This window comes from Carettochelys insculpta, chromosome 2 (genome assembly GCF_033958435.1).
Source record: "Carettochelys insculpta isolate YL-2023 chromosome 2, ASM3395843v1, whole genome shotgun sequence".
In the NCBI taxonomy this organism is placed as follows: domain Eukaryota; kingdom Metazoa; phylum Chordata; order Testudines; family Carettochelyidae; genus Carettochelys; species Carettochelys insculpta.
The window spans coordinates 139,897,850-139,919,138 of NC_134138.1; the positions used below are offsets into that span (position 1 = coordinate 139,897,850).

The following is a 21,289-nucleotide window of genomic DNA, read 5'->3' on the forward strand; positions in this document are numbered from 1 at the left end:
AGCAAAATTCATCAAACAGGTTCTAAATTTGTAGTAAAGGTTTGCACAGAAAATCTCTTTTCTCACATTTACACTATGCAGTTCTGCAGGTGCATCTGTAATACAAGTAATAATACATTGTGATTCATATGGAATTTTGGTTACTCAAGGACCTATGTCCCTATTCTGTAGACATGTGGAAAATGACTCTGGATTTTTGCAGGTGTCAAGTGCCATTAGCTAACATTAATCATGATGGATGCACACCATTGTGCATCAACTGATGATTTGACCCATTATGTCTTTACCTTCTCTTTGTATCCAACACACAAAGTATAATTTAATAAAGTTTCTCTTTTTTCCCTCTCCCACAGCCCCTGGACTATGAGACCAGAAGGCTTTATACACTGAAGGTAGAGGCTGAGAATACCCATGTGGATCCACGGTTTTATTATCTTGGGCCTTTTAAAGATACTGCAATTGTAAAAATCTCTGTGGAAGATGTGGATGAACCACCTGTCTTCAGCAGATCCTCTTACCTTTTTGAGGTGCATGAAGATATTGAGGTGGGGACAATCATAGGAACTGTGATGGCACGAGATCCCGATTCTGCTTCAAGCCCTATCAGGTAGCGTCATGATCTTTCTATATACCTCATGATTTAAAAACAAACAAACAAACAAACAAACAAACAAACCATAAGTGAACAAGAAAATATGCAGATAAAATGGTTTCCCTTTCAAATCATGATTGATTAAACTTTTGTACATTGAGGAAGCTTTTCCACTCAGGCACTGGGAATTGGAAAGGTAGGTGAGGTAATATACTTTATTGGGCCAGTTTCTGTTGGTACAAGAGACAAGCTTCACAGAGGTGTTCCTCAGGTCTGGAGAAGGTAACCATGATGCTGAATTAATTACAAGTCAAAACAGACTGATACACATACAGGATTCACACATGCTGAAGGAGAATGCTTATAAATGAATGCACAAGTAAGTGTGAAACGATAGCAGGGTATGTTGTAATAAAATCCTTGTCTCTCTTAACTCCGTATGTTTTAGTGTCTTGGAGATTTATGAATTTATATTCCTACAATGGACTGCTGAAGGTATTAGGTATTAAGCAGGTATTGAAAATATTATGCAGGTGTCCTTTCAGAATGAAGTCTGCAAGGTTAGGTGTGGCGTGATTGTCTGTGATAGTTGTTTAATCATAGGTGAAGATCGAAGGCCATAAGAGGGTGTTGAGGAAAGACTTACTTCCAGATGTTATCCCTACTGAGGACACCCTGTCATCTGCTTCTTTGGTTAAATTATTTCTGTGATAGAGTGACTGTGGTGGATCTAATGTTTCTCTGATCACTGCATACTACTGCAAATATGATGAACAGCTCTGCAAACAGGCCCCTAGAAAACTAAGGAACTACCTCCTTCACCTTACATATTCTGGAATGGACCACTCCAAACAAGACATTGCAACATACATCCACATACTAGAGAAAATCAGGAAGCCTACCTGGAGTCCATGCAGGAACCTCAGACTAAACTGAGCACTAAGCTTTTAAAGACTATCTGGACATTGGTCACAATTGACAAAGTTCAGTCTTGGGGGAACTTTGTAATTTTATTGTGGCTGTAAATGCAACAATTGCAGAACTCCCCCAGGACTAAACGGTGTCACAATACGTGAATGTCTTGTCTGTTTTACCGAAAACGTAGTGGACAAATTTTGTATTGGCCACATATCATCGTTTACTGTCTGTAAGATCAATACTCATTTATTTATAGATTTTGGGGATGGGCATGCAAAGGAAAATGAATTGCAGCCTTACTTACGTTTAGACTCCTGAAACTCCACAGATATTCACTTTGTATCTGTGGTCCATTTTTCCAGATCACAGCTCAGATGCAGATACAGATTTTGTATCCACCCACAGCTCTGTGGCACACACTCACCTGAACAGAGCAGCTGTCACCTGGCCCTCCAGCTCAGCTCTCTGAATCATGCTGCAGCAACCTGTGACATGTTGCCAACAGCCTGCAAGGCATTTTGGGGGGTATAGTCCCCAGCTTGCTCACATAGAAGAGGTGAACTACAGCTCCCCAAAGCAGCTGTACTAGTTTGAAAGAGAAGTGGTTTGTACTTCAAACTAGTGGGTGGCAATGGCAGATACTGTGCAGGGAGTAGTTACTGCCTCTGTCTGTTCTGGTTGGTTCTCCATGCCCTAAAGGTGACGCAGCTGAGTACAGATGTCCCCTCACTGGGAAGGAGGCACTGCCTATGTGGACCCAGGAATGCAGCATCCCTAGCTGTGGTGGGGAAGGAGGTACAGTGAGGGCAGAGGAGATGACAGGACAGGCCTTTGTGGATAAGTGGAGGGCAGTTGGGGGTGAGGAGGTCGTGCAGCACTGTGTCACTGCTGTGCAGTGACTTGTGGAGCTATTAGCAGAGCCCAGCAAAGCTTCACATATCTGCAAACACGAATATGCATGGACATCCCTAGAAGGTTGCGAACAGGATGAGGATACAAATTTTGTATCTCTAGAGGGCTCTATTTATTATGACTACTCTGAGTAGAAAAGTAAGGTAGCAGAGGAAAGTTTTGAACATATAAGCACCTAGTTTTGATAATGCACTTCAATATCACTTTGTTGATTCTAACTTCATGTGACAACTGAGCATGTAAACTGTTGTGCTTTCAGTGCTGTGATCTTGAAAGGAATAACTCTGGTGATTTCAATTACACAATTTGATGAGTAGAACTCTTCAACAAAATAAGCTACTGCCCAGCACTGATATAGCATAACAGACTAAAGGCCTTTAAGGAACAGATAAAGGGAGGTCTTTCCATATGTGCAGTATTAACACAGATGCACATGTAGATTTTTAACCTTTCTTTCTCTTGCTGTTTTCTGCTCGAGGTGGGAGGAACCTAACTGAAACAAGTTCCATAGTTGGGGTCAAGTTCAGCTCTCTAGTGTGGATGTGTTCTCCTTATTAATTTCAGTAACTCCCTCACTCTTTTATTCAGAGAGTTCAGCTTTTCAAAATGAGCAGTGTAACATTTACTTATTTCCAAACCATCTCCAGACATCTACAGAATAGCAGGTATTACAGGAGACAATGAACAGCTAATGGTTTGCCTTTTTTATTTAGACTGGTAGTGTCATTTTGTGATCATGTTGAACTGGGGGGTACAAAGCTTTTCTTAGATTTTCTATTTAAAAATAAGAAAATATGGCAATTTGAGGCTGCCTGTGTTTGTTTTTATTTTTAATAGAGAGGAACCTAAAGTAAACTGCAGTATGAACCACCCTCATCCAAACCTTCATGGAATTTGAACCCAGTCCAGATCAGCATTCTGCAAGCAGTCCTTACCCCTAAAAGGATATGTCTGCACAGGCCATGGTAACAAGCCTCCAGCTCCTTGGGCTTATGTCTCCATTCTAAAACTCGCTGTCTAGACAGCACTTACAAATTGCATCTTGAGCTGGAGCTCAGGATCTAAAGCCCAACACTCTCCTTAGGTTTCTGACCCTGAGTTCCAGCATGAATCACAATGGCTACGTCTACACGTGCACGCTACATCAAAATAGCTTATTTTGATGTAGCGACATCGAAATAGTCTATTTCGATGAATAACATCTACACGTCCTCCAGGGCTGGCAACGTCGACGTTCAACTTCGACGTTGGGCAGCACCACATCGAAATAGGTGCTGCGAGGGAACGTCTACATGCCAAAGTAGCACACATCAAAATAAGGGTGCCAGGAACAGCTGCAGACAGGGTCACAGGGCGGACTCAACAGCAAGCCGCTCCCTTAAAGGGCCCCTCCCAGACACAGTTGCACTAAACAACACAAGATCCACAGAGCCGACAACTGGTTGCAGACCCTGTGCATGCAGCATGGATCCCCAGCTGCAGCAGCAGCAGCCAGAAGCCCTGGGCTAAGGGCTGCTGCACACGGTGACCATAGAGCCCCACAGGGGCTGGAGAGAGAGCATCTCTCAACCCCTCAGCTGATGGCCGCCATGGCGGACCCCAATATTTCGATGTTGCGGGACGCGGATCGTCTGCACGTGCCCTACTTCGACGTTCAACTTCGAAGTAGGGCGCTATTCCCATCCCCTCATGGGGTTAGCGACTTCGACGTCTCGCCACCTAACGTCGATTTCAACTTCAAAATAGCGCCCAACATGTGTAGCCTTGACAGGCGCTATTTCGAAGTTGGCGCCGCTACTTCGAAGTAGCATGCACGTGTAGATGCGGCCAATGTACAGTATTGCCCGCCCTGTGAACCTAAGTCTGTTAATCTGAACTAAGAGGCTTGCTGCTGTAGGCTGCATAGGCAAAATCAAAATCAAATACCACATGAAAGGATTTAAAGCTGTGGGACTGGATGTTTGCAGTATTTTTTAACAGTCTAGATCAGAGGTCTCTTTAAGGATTTATTTGTGGCTCCTGACAAAGTTAAAAACAAAAAACCAAACCACCCTTCCTGATTATTTTTGATAAACGGTGAACATCTGAAAGTAAACAATTAACAACATATCTAAATAGCAAACGAAATGTAGGAGAACTCCCCCATTAATATATGCAGTATGCTGTGAGATAATATAGTGTATCTGAGTTTTGATTTTGAAAAGGAGAAGAAAGATTGCGGCACTCCTGCTTAGAAGGGTAACACACATTTTAAGAAAGAAAACTGAAATCAAACATGAAGTAAAATTGGCATAATTAGAGTTGGGGTGGAGTGGCTTCAAAAAAGAGGAAAACTGAAGATGAAAACAAGAATTTCAAACTGAATCAATCCAATCCTTTGCATTTAGATGGAGTTCGGCAGGGCTCCCTTTATGTCTCATTTGCAATGAGAAATTCTCCACCAACATCTGTAACTTTGGGAGGCCTTTTCTCAAAACAAAACAAAACAAAACAAAACAACCCCCCACACTACTTTTGCCAAACAGTATCCAGCTGGAGATGCCAGGAAAAAATCCTTGGAGGAACTGCTACGCAAGAACATGTTTGCTAAATGGGTGAAACCATCAAGTAGTATACCTGTGGCTAGTTTTGTTCAGAATCTAGTGTCCTCCAGAGATCGAGAAGATGTGGAATGAAAGCCAAGAAGTTAGCAGTAAAGTGTGAAGAAATAGAATATGTAAAGAAGTTTGTGAATGTCCTGCAGTAAACACGTACCACATTACAAATCATTGTGTGACATATGTTCTTAAAATTGGTGTTACAAAAAGTGTGGTTTGACATTATTTATTAAGAACTGTCATGTATTCACATGTATTGTGGCTCTTTAAATATTATTTTTTACTGAATTTGGAAAAAAATTGCTTATCTTACTATTTTGGTTGTTGATCCCCTGACTAGAGTAACCACCGAGGTATTGTCTAGATTTAGAAGACCATCAGTAGCATCTCCAGGCCTTTGACATCTCTGGGTTGATGTAGAAGGTATATGGTTCCATAAGAGACACATAACCAAATATTTGGGGCTTATACAGCTTGAATTTCATCATTATTCATCTGTGGAACAGTGATGTGAGACGTACTCAAAAAACTCCACAAAAACAAGCAGTCCTGTAGCACCTCAAAAAACTAAGGTCTAACATGGCTGCCCCTCTGAGACTATCCCTCAAACAACTGCATCACTTGCCTGTTGAAAATCTGTACTATCACCTTGTCTTTTCTCTAAATTAAATTGCTACAGAATCATTGCTATGCATTATGGATATATTGTTGAAATGAAGTTTCCCCCAAACTTGCCAGGCACTGAGGCTTTTTCCTTAATTACAACTGTAGGATTTGGCCACCTAGTTGAGAACTAACACACAGCTTTTACCCCAACTTTGTAGCAAACCTTTTATGTGTCTTCCAAATTTTCAGGTCAGTTTATTTTGTCATTTTTGTATACATCCACACTTCCTGTTTTAATCAGGACTAGAAGCATCAAAAACCATGAAGCACTATCCCCATGGTACAATATTTCCAGTCCGGGTTAAATCAGTCAAGTATTAGAAGTACAAAATAGGTTTTTGTGAAGGTTCTAGATCATTCATATACATTCACGAAAACACCCGAACTCTTTCATGATTCTGCAAGGAAAATGAAAGGTATTAGAGTTACTCAACAGGGTTTCAAAAACATATAAAGCATTAGGGACCAGTGACAGAGGGGGGCTTAGCTGGCAGAGGCACATTCACACAGCCTCTGCAATGAAAGCACCCCCTTCTGCCAGCACTGAACTCTCACATGGTTATGGTAATGAGCTTCAAGAGTATGCACATAAGCAGCCATTTGTGATCCTGAGAAGCTCAATTTGCATAGCTCTGCTGGCAGCAGTGCTGAGCAGAGCTCCATGTAGACCCAGCCCAAGGCTATGTCTACACTGGAGAGTTCTGTCAACAGAAGGGACCTTCTGTTGACAGAAATCAGGGATCATCTACACTCATAAAGCCTTCTGTCAGTAGAGTCTCAACAGAACTCTGTTTTTGCCTCGACAGAGTTATCACTTAAAAATTTGAGGCATAACACTTCTGTCAGTACAACTCTGTCAACAGATGTTACTGTCGACAGATGGCTCTAGTGTAGAACCAACCTAAATGCTTTTGGAAAACCCATGAAATAATCATGGAAAGACATCAGTACTTCATTTACTGCAACTCACTACTGTTTTTGCTGCATGAGAAATGCGGGTTTGGGTCTGAAATGGGAAGAATCAGTTTATCGTCAGATGACAGAATGATTTTCATTACGAAGCACTGGAAGATTTGCCTCTGTAAGTATTGTAAGACAAAGGATTTGCAATAGTATACAAAGATTCCTTTAGATCAGTAGCTTCATTAATACTGGAAATCCAGCTAGTTAACATTTTTAATATTTTTGATTTGATTTGAAAAACTTGATAAATCTACATTAAACTATGAGATGAAAACTTTAACAGGTGTTTCAAAAAGATGAGAAATGTTTTGTCAGTCGGATGTCAGGTTTTGATTTTTGTTTTTCTTTTTTTTTGCTTTCTTTTTTCCAAATGGAAAAAAAGGTTTTCTCAGAGAAAAAAATGTTTAATTGCTGATTTACATATTGATCCCCCCAACTGCATATAATAAATTATATTTTAACATAGTTAAAAAGAAACATTAATAGAGTATAAAAATTAAAGGGTAAATAATCAGAGTAAACACACTGGCTAAGTCCATATTGAGATCATTCTTAAGATTTGTATTTGACATATTTTGAAAGATTTAGGAATCTTAAGTCCAATTTGCATTTTTTAATCTACTAGATTAACCATACGAATTATTTTGTGGGTTTTTTTTTTTAAATTTCAGGCATAGTCATCAACATAACTAATAGATGAACTGCACAGAATTTTAAGAAGCTTAAACTTGCATGTACTAAACATTTACCTCCTCTAAAGTAAGATTTTTATAGGTTTATGCAATGTGAATATTATACAGATACATTGTAAGTTAAATTTACTTCTTTTTATTTTCAGTCACTTACATAACATTTTTTCTTCCTTTGTCATGTTTAGATTTTCTTTGGATCGTCATACCGACCTCGACAGAATATTTAATATACACTCTGGAAATGGATCCATCTATACTTCCAAACCACTTGACCGTGAGATATCACAGTGGCACAATCTTAGTGTGATAGCCGCCGAGATCAGTAAGCCAAATCTTTTTAGTTTCCCTTACTTTAAAAAGTGATTTAAATACTTCACTAAAATCCCCAGTCTATCAGAATAAATTTGCTAAAAAATTAATAGTGCAACTGCTGGTGCATTATGCACCTTCTCATTCTTCTCAGACGTTTACAATAAGCTATTTTGTCTTAACAAATAAATAGCATAAATGCAAGGAAACATTAAGATTATTATGTCATTGAAGCTAATTCCAGTTCAAAGATTCTGGGGGACAAATTAAATCTGTGATTCTTCAAATCAAGTCATGAGGATCATTCATCATGAAATTCTCTATTTTAAGATAAACACTAAAAGCAGTAGTTTCCAATGATAGACATGACTGATGTCCGCATTCTTCAGACTGTGTTAACTGTGCTATCCCAAAATATTTTCATACAGTGGAAACTCAAAGCCTTTAAACTTAAATTCAAAGTGTTTAAACTGGGCTATGAATTTAACTCAGGGTGGGTGAGAAGCTATCTGCAGACCTGACACGGTTTGCCAGGGTTAACCCTCAGCAGGCAGCTGAATGCTTTATTTCCCTGAGTGCCTGCAGGTACAACTTCTTGCAGCTCTCTTTGGCTGCAGTTTGCCATTCCCAGGCAATGGGAGCTGTAGGAAGTGGTGGCCTAGCCTGTGGCAAACCATATCCAGTGGGAGCTCTGAGCTGTCCTACCTCTGGATGCTCAGATAAATAAAGCATCTGGAAACCCACCAGGAATAACCCTATTTAATCGTGTTCCACCCACGGTCCACTTATTGCTCACCTGGATTTAACTTCACAACCTCGGAGTAGTAATTAGGTCTCTCTAAAGAGGTAACCTATTTTTCTTTTTTTTTTTTAAATTCAGGTCCTTTAAGGGCAATCAATCTGCATAATCATTGCTTGAAATTCACACCTGCCAGACTGTAGAGTTAACATCTCTTTATAATGTATCACTGACATTCTTTGAAGAGAAAAGGCAATTTTAAACTGCAATGCTAAGGATGTTGTTTTTTGTGACTTTCAGATTTTTGCTCAGTTTGACATTTTTAAGAAATTCAGTAAGTAGATATATTATGTATTTCCTGATTGGAAGGCACCATGAGGTCTAATTTTTAGAGTTTGCTCACAAGATACTCTGAAATGTCGTACTCCCAGTTAACACAGTAATTCTGGATCCATCTTCACTGCTTTCTATCCAGTTCCATAAACAAAGAAAAAAACATATAAATGTTTAATATAGTTTAGTGGAGGAATTCTCAGAAATGGATGAAGTATGCATGACTTGATTTGAACTGCAGCGTAAGTGCCTGAAAAATTAAAAAGAATCAAACAAACTGAAAAAAAAAAGAAGCCTATTCAGTTTAGTGCTGGAAATTTGTACCCAGTCTACCCCACAGAAGTTACTGAGAATCTAATATCTTTATTTGGTTACTTTAAAAATAGATTATACATTTGTTTCTTCTTGGAGTGATTTAAACATGTACCCTCTGATTCTGTTCCAAATCACACCATTTTATAGTGGTATAATATTTTAAACTTTGAAATGTGTCCTGATTTACAAAAGAGAAAGTGAAAGGAAAATCAGATCACTAGAATTATGTTCATTGCCAACAAATGCCTGCTCATCAGTGTAAGACAAATTCAGTAACAACCACTGTGTTTTGCTTTAAAAAAAAAAAAGAAGAAAAAAAAAACTTCCAGAAGATCAATGCTCTGGAGCCCAACAATAACAATTGTCATTTGATTATTCTAATGAAAATAGTTTGTATGTATTATTCTGGCTTATTTGATTAACAGAAGTAGTGTTTATCTTCATGTAACAAGTCTGATTACCCACTTGATATGAGTATATTAATTTGTTTCTGGTACTAAACAAAGTCTCCTCTGAGCACTGAGTGGCCTGACCCTCCCCTTACAAGTGCATGGATCTATGCCAGAGCACAACAGCTGAGGATCTGGCCTTGAATTGTAAATGCTGGAGGCTTTTTAAAGAAAATAGTAATAAAAATGAGAAGAAGAAATTTTGTTCTTGTTCTTTTTTTTTTTTTTTTCATCTCTTTTGGCAGGCAATCCCAAAGACACTACTCGTGTTTCTGTTTATGTTAGAATTTTGGATGTTAATGACAATGCCCCACAATTTGCCATATTCTATGATACTTTTGTATGTGAAAATGCAAGAGCTGGACAGGTATGTATGCAGTAAATATTTGCAACTATTTGGTTTTGCTAAGGCACTCGTTTGTAGGTTATTCTTTTCTCAAGCATTTTTTAATCCTGCTGCTTGAGAGAGCATGCTGCTAGGAGAGTTTACAAAACAGAATAAGGCAAAGAATAGCCAGCAAATGAGTGTTCAGACCTGTACTATAATATTTTGCAATATCATCAGCATGTACATTTCAAATTTACTTTTCTTTAGTTTTACAGAAATCATTTTCTGCAAGATCTGAGTTCATGTTATTCTTATGCTGTTAAATCAGTGAGTCTGTTTTTGTTTTGTTTTCAATGTGTAAGCATATAAGCCTCAAATATGTATCCATTAATTGGATTCAGTGTTATCTTTCCAGAAGAAAGCAACTTGGTAATCGAATAATTGGCAATCAAATTTGACTTTTTTTCCCAGAGAGGTCAATACTACAGAGTTCAATTTTACTTTGAATTCCTATTTATTGCATTTAGACACATCAGTGTCATTCATGGTCACTTTCATAAAAATGTATCTCCCACTTTTTGGGGAAGAATCAAACACAAACATAGAAGATTGTAATATCTGAACTAGCAACACTATGTTGTTTGACTTTTATATGATAGAGAAAAATATGCTGTGATCAATGTGAAATGATTGCTGCCCACTGTCTAGTTCCTAGGTAGGAACTGCCCATTAGATTTACTGGAAACCAATCAGTTTCCTGATTACTGTGTTGTCTGTTCCAGACCACATTCATCCAAGAATAAAAATGCCTTTAAAGTGGCAGCACTGGCACCAGAATGGTATGTTAAGCATGACAGTAATGTTGAAAGTTTGGAAGAGGAATGCAGACTTACCAACACTAGTTTATTTCTTGTTCTCATTGGCTGGGTCTACACGTGCCCCTTCCTTTCGAAAGGGGCATGTTAATGAGCAGGTTCAAAAGATGCTAATGAGGTGCTGCAATGAATAAGCAGTGCCTCATTAGCATAATGGCGGCCGCAGCAATTCGAAAGTGCGGCTTTTCAAATCATGCGCCGCCCGTGGAGATGGGACCTTCCGAAAGTACCCCCCCCCAGTTTTCAAAAGCCCTTCTTCCGATCACCAGATAGGAAGAAGAGCTTTCGAAAACTGTGGGGGTCCTTTTGGAAGGTCCCGTCTCCACAGGCGGTGTGTGATTTGAAAAGCTGCACTTTCGAAACACCGCAGCTGTCATTATGCTAATGAGGTGCTGCATATTCATTGCAGCGCCTCATTAGCATATTTCGAACCTGCTTATTAACGTGCCCCTTTCAAAAGGAAGGGGTACATGTAGACCCAGCCCTTGTATCTTCCTCATTTTCCAAACCATTCTTCTTCCACACCTGCAACTTCCCCTTTATCACACTAGCTCCAGCTGACTGTACTTCTCCACATTGTAATCAGAGAAATAAACCTAATACAGCCACTGAGAGGGTATGCATGCCAAGGGAAGAGTATAATGACAGTTGTCCTGTGACATGCTGGAACCTTAACATGCTTTCACCTACTCACAGCAGGTCTCTAGCACCTCTACCCTTTGTGAAGGAGGACTGAATTCGGCAGCAAATAATTGGGTTAGGGCAATGTTATCGTCTCTGTGGCGAATGGATAGCTTTGTAGCTAGATCACCGACTACGTGAGTAGATAAGGAAAGGAGACAGAACCTATCCAATCCTCAAATTTGGGGCATGGCCCCACTAGTCCAGATTCCCTCTTGGTTGGTGTCTCTCAGTGGTTCCCCCACTTTTTCCAGAGGAGTAGGGGACTTAATTGCTCCTGCGGCTGCTGAGCAGAGAGGCTGTGGTACTTGTGCCAAGGCAGCTGAACTTCCTTCTTCCTCCCTGCTAGTCAGCCTCCACACTGAGCCAGGCCCCTTCCTCCAGGCCTGGCACTGGTTGCAGGTAAGTGGGGTTGGGCTCGCAGGCCCCGGAGACTTTCTTTAAAACATGGAATGTCAAATTCCCATCTGTCCCTCACTCCCTCCCAGGCAAGCACAGCAAAATCTGTCATGTGCTGACTTGCCACTTTCCCCTCCCATTAAAAGTGGGCAGGCTGCTTCCTCCACCAGGCTTCTCAGAGCAGGATTTAGGAGACACCATGGCCTTACCTACGCATAGTTCAACAGCAGATTGTCTTATCATGGAGAAGGCTTTCAAAATTGGCTTTCATAATTAGTGCTCAATAAACCAAAGCAGTTTGTCAGTTTTTAGACTCTCCCTTACCAAATCTATATAGACTGAATCACTTATCATATGTGCAGATATTATACTTGAAAACATACCTATCTCATTGACTAATTCATGTATTTTTCTTCAGTAACTTAAGGCATCTCTCCCGATTTTACTATATTGCAGCTTAACAAACACTGGGTCTTTTCTACTAATTATTTACAAACTGTTCAGTGCAATTGATCCAGATGAATATATGTATTTCCATTTTGTTTTATCAAAGGTTCTTTTATTGTTTCTTTTATTCTTTGCTCTTGACATCTTAAAGTATCATATCCAAAAGTTTCCCTGATTAGAATCCTTCCATGTCCTCGTTATTATTAGTCTTTCTATTATAAGCCAAAATCGAATAGATTTATTTAAAAATTCATAGTCCTTGCCTTTTCAAAGTGTAGAGATTTTAGTTTCTGCCATTATTCTTCTTTTTCTGGATGTATTTATAGGACATTCTTATTGCCTTTGATTCCTTACCTAACATATCTTTACTTTTTTCTATCATTAGTTCTCAATGATTGAAACATCTTTCTTATTAATCTCTCATCTCTTCCAATTTTTTTCTTACTTTATTTCCTTCAGTGACCTTTCCTTCTATTTATATTTCCCATGTGTTTTAAATTGCATTGAGATTAGCCTTTCTTCTTTCAATACTGTGATTTCACAACTCTCGAACATTTGTTCTATATTGTTACATGGTAGTGATGAACTCCTGCTATGCCAATGTACTCTGTTAAGCCTGGTGTGTGATGAGGCATCTAAATCGCATGTTAGAGTTTCTATAGCCTGAATAGAATGTAGGAGCACAGGGAGCTGCATACCAGAGTTTAGACCAGTGGTCTATGCACTGCAGTACAATGGTCAGTACCAGTTACTTCAGAGGAAGGGTTAAGGGTGAACTATTTTAAAGTAAACTGCCCACAGAGGAAGTTCCTTTCTAATACTGATCAGCTGGTGGCTGGTTTATGTACCCAGATGCTCTGTATCATTCATTACAATTTTAAATCTTTATGATTAATCTACTAACTAAATGTTCACAATCTTTTCACAGACTCTCCGTTCCTCTAACTATTTCACTCACCCATCTCTAGATCCCTTTGTGTTTCTCTCCCTCTTTGGAGGGATGGTGATCAGAACTGTACCCAGTGTTCAAGATTTCTGGCTTCACTGCAGTTGCTATGTACTAATGGTTCTCAACCAGGGATTTGAGACAGGCTGCCATGCAGGGGCATTTTCTAAAAAGTCTTGCTGATGCCCAGGGTAGAAAGCTAAAACCTTGCCATGCGGCTGAAGCCCAGTACCCTTATTCTTGTCACCCACGTTGGAAGCAAAAGCCTGAGCAATGTAGCCTTGAAGAATCCCTGTGGAATGGCTACCCTGTTTGCAACCTCCTAATGCTGATCTTGGCACTTACATGCAGAAAATCAGTCACTGTAGCAGAGGTTGACCATCGAGTTTTTATAGCATGTTACAAGGCAACACAGGAAGAAAAAGGTTGAACTCTGCTATATGCCACCCCACCAACTAAAATGGGTCGATGAAGGGTATAACAATATGGGTGGGTAATCGCTGGTGGAATTTTCAGACTTCTATCTATTATTTTTCTTCTTGGGTTCTATTTTTCTTGAAAACTCAATACCCAAAAATATGAGTAGAACATTGAAATTATTGCAATGTTGTTTAGTCTCTGCTTTTTCTATTAAAAACACAAAAGCTTAGCAAACAACCAGTGCATTGTGAAGCGGGGTCCAGGACAGTAAAGTATGTTTGGATAATGCCTAGAATCCACCATGTTGGCTTCTTGGAGATCACAGTATACATGCTTGCTGTGGCCACACTAGCCCCCTCCTTTCAGAAGGAGCATCATAATTTGAGATTTTGGCAGATGCTATTGAGGTGCTAACATGAATATGCAGCTCCTCATAAGCATAATGGCAGCTGCACCATTTGAAAGTGCCACTTTTGAACCACATGCCACCCATGTAGCGGGAGTCCTTTCAAAAGGACCCCCTGATTTTGAAAACTCTTCTTCCCAAAAGCAAATGGGACAAAGGGTCTTTCAAAATCAGGGGGGTCCTTTCAAAAGGCACCTGGCTACACGGGCAGTGTGTGTTTCAAAAACAGCACTTTCAAAGTGCATGCAGCAGCAATTATGCTAATGAGGTGCTGCATATTCATGTCAGCACCTGATTAGCATCTGCCAAAATCCCCCATTACCATGCACCTTCCGAAGGGAGGGGGCTAATGTGACCATAGCCATTATGAATGAAATATAGTCAATAATTTATTAATAATGCACAAGAGTTGTACATATTTATGGAGTAAAGGCACCCATTTAACATCAAATTTAAGAGTACTTTCCCATTTTGCCATCAATATCATTACATTGTCAAATGCTGTGCAGAAATTCTTTCAACTCATCCAAATAAACTGTTAGGATTTCTGTTTTCTGGGTATTAAACATGTAACGTAAACAAAATATATTGGAGGGGGGGTTGCTGGAAAATCTAATACATCTACTAATTCCAGTATATATATTTTGTTTTATATTTAGAATTGTAGGGAAAAAATTGCACGTTACTTTGATATATTTGTAGTAAGAAAAAATAGGTTCAACCAGTTAGCCCATGGTTGGTGCATCTCAAGTATTAGTTTAAACTCACTTTATGTACGTGCTCTAGCATTGAATAAAATCTGTTTTTAAGGTTTTGTTCCAAAAAACCATAGTCATAATGAACAAGATGGATTTTCAATGGTCTGTCCTAGAAGAAAACAAACAAAACCAGTTTTCTTCTGATGAGAGAGATAACTGAGCTTCCCATGCATTTTAGCTCTAGAGAACAGTGTAGAGTTAAGCCATTTGTTATAGCCCATAAGGCATCCTTTATTACTTAACAAAATATGCTAATAAATATGTTAGTTTATTCTACCATGTCTTTCCTAGTTGCTGTTGAAATACAGAGTGATTGTATTTTACAGAAATGCCAAGTGACCTATGCAGATAATTTTAAGGAATAGATAATCTTAAGGAATAGGAAGAAATTGAATATTTGAGTCACATAATCAAAAATAATTAATCACATGTAAGCCGTGTCTACACGTGCACGCTACTTTGAACTAGCGGCACTAACTTCAAAATAGCGCCCGTCACAGCTACACGTGTTGGGCGCTATTTCGACGTTAACATTGACGTTAGGCGGCGAGACATTGAAGCCGCTAACCCCATGAGGGGATGGGAATAGCACCCTACTTCGAAGTTGAACATCGAAGTAGGGCACGTGTAGATGATCCGCGTCCCGCAAAATCGAAATAGCGGGGTCCGCCATGGTGGCCATCAGCTGAGGGGTTGAGAGATGCGCTCTCTCCAGCCCTGGCGGGGCTCTATGGTCACCGTGTGCAGCAGCCCTTAGCCCAGGGCTTCTGGCTGCTGCTGCTGCAGCTGGGGATCCATGCTGCATGCACAGGGTCTACAACCAGTTGTCGGCTCTGGGGATCTTGTGTTGTTTAGTGCAAGTGTGTCTGGGAGGGGCCCTTTAAGGGAGCGGCTTGCTGTTGAGTCCGCCCTGTGACCCTGTCTGCAGCTGTGCCTGGCACCCTTATTTCGATGTGTGCTACTTTGGTGTGTAGACATTCCCTCGCAGCGCCTATTTCGATGTGGTGCTGCCCAACGTCGATGTTGAACGTCGACGTTGCCAGCCCTGAAGGACGGGTAGATGTTATTCATCGAAATAGCCTATTTCGATGTCTCCACATCGAAATAGGCTACTTCGAAGTAGGCTTCACGTGTAGACGTAGCTCCAGTGTTTATATTTTAATTTATTGTTTGCAAATTGGGTTTAGTATTCAAATAGTCTTTAAATATGATCACATTTATTTTCATTGTGTGTTTCACCAGTCCCTTTCCTCATGACTGTTATAGACCCAGTTTGGAACTGAGCGGGGTTTAGTGCACTAAAACACCAACAACTTTGAATTAGCAAAGCAAACATTCTTTACTTCGAAAAGAGGCTAGTCTCCATGTCATGTAATCATGTGCTTTCTATCATTCCAATGTAATATAATCCATTTTATGAGCAGCTAAAGCTAAGGTGTGACTAATACTTGGATAGAAGAGCTCCAAGGAAAATTCACTTGTTACGAGAGGTGCTGTTGATGAGTCAGATGGCACAAGTCCACATGGAATGGTGTTAGACATCTCTTTTTCTGTTGGAAGGACTGTCATTCAGATCAGGTGTACAACCAAGAGCCTAACTGCTTGTCACAGAAGATCTCATCACCATTTTAAAAGAGTCAAGTTGTTGGTCCTTTGCAAACTGAGCCTAGTTCCGAATGCTGCCCACTTAAGTTTCCCAAAATATTTCATCTGGTTTAATTCCCATTCCTAAGCCATGTTTAGCAGTGGTTCTAGCAAGGAATGCTTGCAGTATGTCACCCAAGACATATCTGTACCTCACTGAGTGATCCTGATTTCTAGAAAAACATTTTGAGTTCTTTACTATGAAAGAGGGTACATGCAGAAGTATGTGTAATATGAAGGGACCATAAAATCATAAATCTGCAGGAATATTATGATTGGTCCACGTACCAGTGTCCCAACACATAGTATATATTCAGAAGTATCTTAAGCCCAATGTCATTTGCCTATTTGCTTGAATTGTATGCTTAAATATATGAGGACTTTTCTTGCCTTATTCAAATACTCTAAGAGGTTTATTAAATCTCTTGTGCCTCGTTCCTTAAGAATAAAGCCACCGGTATGCTGATTTTGTGACATTACATTGTAAAGAGTGTGTCTGTAGTGACATATATATATTTTCAATGGTGTATTTCATTTACAGATGCAAAAGCACATCAAAATTCACTGATCCTGAGTACAGAAGTTCAGTTTTAGGGAAAAGAGAGACTTGCAGGGAGGAAGAAAGCTTTGTCTTGGATGCCAAGGCAGCATGTTGTGGGCTCATTACATGGGGAGCTGAGACAGTTACCAGTCAGCTACTAAGGGGACAGGAGATTCTTTGGTGGAGCTCTGTCTAGGACAGTTAGAAATCTAGAAGCTGCAACTGAGAAACGTTTGTGTGTTTGATAAAGCAGGATGCCAAGTTTGGCTATTCTTGGGCTACACTGGAGCCAGGACAGAGACTAGCTGTGACCAGAACAGACAAGAGGTTGTCCTGCAGTGCAGGTTGGGAGAACAACCAGAACTTTTTTTTTCTCCATTTTGGAAAGTGTTTTCAGGTAAAGGTGGGGATGGGGTAGCCAAGATACTTTAAGGAGTTTCTGGAACTCTGAGAACAGAAGAAGTGGTCTTATTGTCAAGCTAGACTCCATGGCATACACCTCTGGGTATAACCATTCCAAAGCATCAGGAGGGGTAGTCCAGCTTGGAATGATCCTAAATTTGAATTATTATCCCCTTGTTGCCTTGTTGGGGATTATTTACTGGACCAACAGAGTGCCATCCCTGCTTTTAAAATCTTCATACATGCAAGGAAGTGTCTAGAACTCTGTGGCATTCACATTCTGGGGAAGAGTCAATGTACATGTAAATTAGTTGGGTTTTATTTGTAAATTGTAAACTTCATTGGTCAGTTAATTTATTGACATTTTAATTAATCTCAATCTGTTTTAAGTCGTTTCTTTCTCTAAATTGTACAAATAAATTGTGTTTTGGTATTATAAAGGTATAGTTTGTTAATAATTGGTACTTTTGAGGGAAAAAAAACAGTTCACAGATGAGTTCTGATTTATTCTGGGAGGCTCCCCAGGCATGCCAGTGAGTGTGTGCAGGCTCCAGCTAAATGGAGGCAGGTAGATTTCAGGCTTAAGATACCTTTAGGATTGTAGAACTGAGAACAGTAAATTGGCAGAGGGAGGATTTGTGGAAAGGTTCTAGAAGGAACTTCAGTTTTTGCTGAGTTGAGCTTCAGTAGACGATGGAATACTCAAGTCAGTCTTTGGAGAGGACATTCTGGTAATCAAGAGCAGAGAGTAGTAACTGAGGCTGTGTGACTGAAAGAAATCACACTGGAATTAAGCTGCAAAAACTCAAACTTACATGTAAGAGATGGCACTTGCAGCTAAAGTCCAGTAAGTTTCAATGAAAAACTACAGTAGCTTTTGCTGCATACTTAAATGGAAGGATGACAGGGAATCACCATTACTTCATGCAGCTCCTATAAGAGGCTTTCTTTGGAAATCTGCAAACTCTGATGGTCCTTGAATTGTGAAATCTGCCCATGATTCCTGCTTTGGATGTTAGAGCTTATTGTGCTTTAACGTTTTGAATAGAATGCTTGAGAGTAACGTAAATGTTTTTCCCCTCAACCTCTTAATTTGCATTATTTTCTGTGTTTAGAAATGGATAAAATAATTTGATTACAAATTTAGAAGCTTCAGAGTAGTTTCCATTTTGCAGTGTTTGACATTGAACAGTTTTTGTTTCCCACATTTGATACCATTTTGCCTCTGAGTGAAATCAAATGAAGGTTGGGGGATGGGTTCTTTTGATCCCTCTTTCTCTTGCAACTTACTCAAATTTGGAAGAGTTTTAGTGGCAGAATTAATGTTTAATTTTTGCCTTTATTAATCTAACTTTTTGAAAGCTGAAGAAGGGTTGCAAAGTTGGGGTGTGGGAAATAAGGAAACAAGAAAATCGTAACTTTTATTTTCAGTTTTCAAATATTTAAAATATAGTTTGAATATTGTTTGAAGTACAGTGAATAATTTTGTTTTGAAATTGACACTCTCCTGAAAAAAAATTGACCAGCTTTTTGTCCATGCGTATGTGTGTGTGCGCATTTATAAACTGAAAACAATTGCTTCCCCCTAAAATTCTGCATCTTTACTACCTTTGCCTTTTATTTGTTTTTCCCTGTATATTTTCAGCAAGCACATACAAGAGTCATTAACATTAAATTACTATACTATACTATACTAATTAAATCTCAGTGATTATTACATGTGCTTTCTAAAATATACAGGAGGAAACATGTAAAAGATAAAGGTAGTAAAAGTGCAGAATTTTAGGGGGAGGTGGTTGTTTTCATTTTATAAACACTGGGTTTAAACTTTGCTTTGCACTGTTTGGAATCCTAACAATGAACCAATGAGCTACTTTACTTCCCATTTTATTTTTTGTACTTTGTCAGGAAAATAAACAATATATAATGTTTATTTGCTCAGTTATGAAATTCCATTGTTTTATCCATACCATATTTTGATTTATAAATATAGATTGTATGAAAGCTGTCACTGTTCCTTGTAGTAACCAGATAACTGTATCACACTGCCTGCTTGTTTGTATTTTTCCTTGTCTGCAGCTAATACAGACCATAAGTGCAGTAGACAAAGATGATCCCCTTGGAGGACAAAAATTTTTCTTCAGTCTAGCTGCTGTTAACCCAAACTTTACTGTTCAAGATAATGAAGGTAAAATATGGAGATTGCCCATGGTATAATGTTTAGGTTTTTTTGTTTTTGTTTCTAATGCCTAACATGCTACAGTTATTTTTTTAAAATGATGTAACTTGTATTTGTATTTTTGGAATAAAGGACTTGGGTATTCATTGGTCTCTGAACCTTATGCAGATAGCAGATAAAATTAATGCTACAACTGTGGACTTGCCCATAACCTTACTATACTTACAATCCTTTCTTCTTCTTGTCTATGCCAACACTTCAAGGGCTATATGTTGGAAAACTGGGTGATTACAACTTACATTATTAACTGCAAAGTGTTTGTGGGTGGGGGACAATACAATGGCAATAATTTACTTTATTTTAAAATATTTTAAAATAATTACAGTAATTAAAGACTTAAATATTTTTAGAACCCCAGGATGTAAGCTAATGCTAAAGTAAATCAGAATCCATATTTCGCGTATATTTGGTGGCTTTGCATGTTTTTAAAACAGTGATTTTGTTGTATTTTTGGTTTGGCGATCATTACCAACTGGACCCCAAGGAGCAATCAGGAGAGTCATGTTAATCCAAACTATCTAAAATGAGGAAAAGAAATAATTCAGACTGTGAATCAAGACTGCTGTGTCTTGAGGCACTCTTATTTATGTTTTTAGAACAATTTCTCAAAAGTGGACACAACACTTGGTTTTAGCCCAAGAAGATGGTAGTGCCTCATGGCCTCCATCATACACCAGAGAAACACGACTAGACTCCATACAGACAGACAGTTCCTAACTCAAGAAGCTTACAGTGTAATTAGAAGTGACAATGGGGAACGAAAGGAACACTGAGACAAGCATGAAAATATCAGAGTTTGATGTCTGTATGCTACAGTTTCAAGATGAAATTTTCAAAAGTGCCTAGAGGATGAGCTGCACTGCATTGAAACTCACAGCAACCATATGCCAAAATCTGGTTGAAAACAGCACCAAAGTCTGACATCTGGAGTCGTCAAAACCCCCTTTTTTTCATGGTTAGGAATCTTCTCCATTATCAACATTAGAACATAACCAAAATATAGAATATTTAGAACATAACCAAAATATAAATTCACTGAAGTTACATAACGGATACAGACCTGTATTCATGGGAGGTTTTCTTTATCGATGGACATTCAAAAACAAATAGCATTGTTATGTTCTCATTGTTAAGACCCTTATCTGGCAATTAACACATGCTGTGTAGAGGTAAGCCATAAACTGGAAATGGCAGAATCTTAACTCAAATATGGTTTTGATACCTCCTATACTTACCATATTGTCAGCTGTCCTCAAACTGCAGATTTCACTCTATACTATCTTAGTTCACTGATTCTGCTTCAGTTTAAGCTTACAGAATCCTAGACTCAAAGAAGAATGTTCCAGGGTTAGTAAATCTGCACATCCTCTTTCTCTTCAAGACACTACCACTGAGAAAAGATCCTCCAGCCCACGTACAAACAATGGAGAGGCTGTAACAACTGGGGATGGGAAAGCAACAGAGAATAACATAACAAGATCTAAACAAAACATCAAATCTTACTGATGTTTGGATCAGAGGCGATATATAGCAGAGGCTAAATCTAATGCTTGTTTTGTTTTGTTTTGTTTTGTTTTTTTCTGTGGGGGGAATGAGGGGACAATGGGAACACAGGAAAAGGATGCACGTGTTAGCATGACACCCCCACCCCTAAGATCTATATGGCATAGCTTTGGTACTTCCAGGCTTCTATTTTATTCCTTTGTGTGTGTGAATGC

At 39.1% G+C, this 21,289-nt stretch overlaps 1 protein-coding gene across 3 annotated transcripts in view; it reads left to right on the forward strand.

Annotated features, from left to right (window-relative positions):
* The window catches only part of CDH10 (cadherin 10), a 108,485-nt gene that overhangs the window by 78,112 nt on the left and 9,084 nt on the right, over positions 1-21,289 (forward strand). For 2 of the 3 annotated variants that reach the window (XM_074987801.1, XM_074987803.1), the window contains exons 6-9: positions 354-607; positions 7,526-7,662; positions 9,731-9,852; positions 19,412-19,520. In XM_074987801.1, coding sequence (XP_074843902.1) covers positions 354-607; positions 7,526-7,662; positions 9,731-9,852; positions 19,412-19,520 — 622 coding nt within the window. Of the gene's footprint in view, positions 1-353; positions 608-7,525; positions 7,663-9,730; positions 9,853-13,806; positions 13,822-19,411; positions 19,521-21,289 lie in introns of all 3 variants that reach the window. The other variant, XM_074987802.1, reaches the window with a different exon arrangement.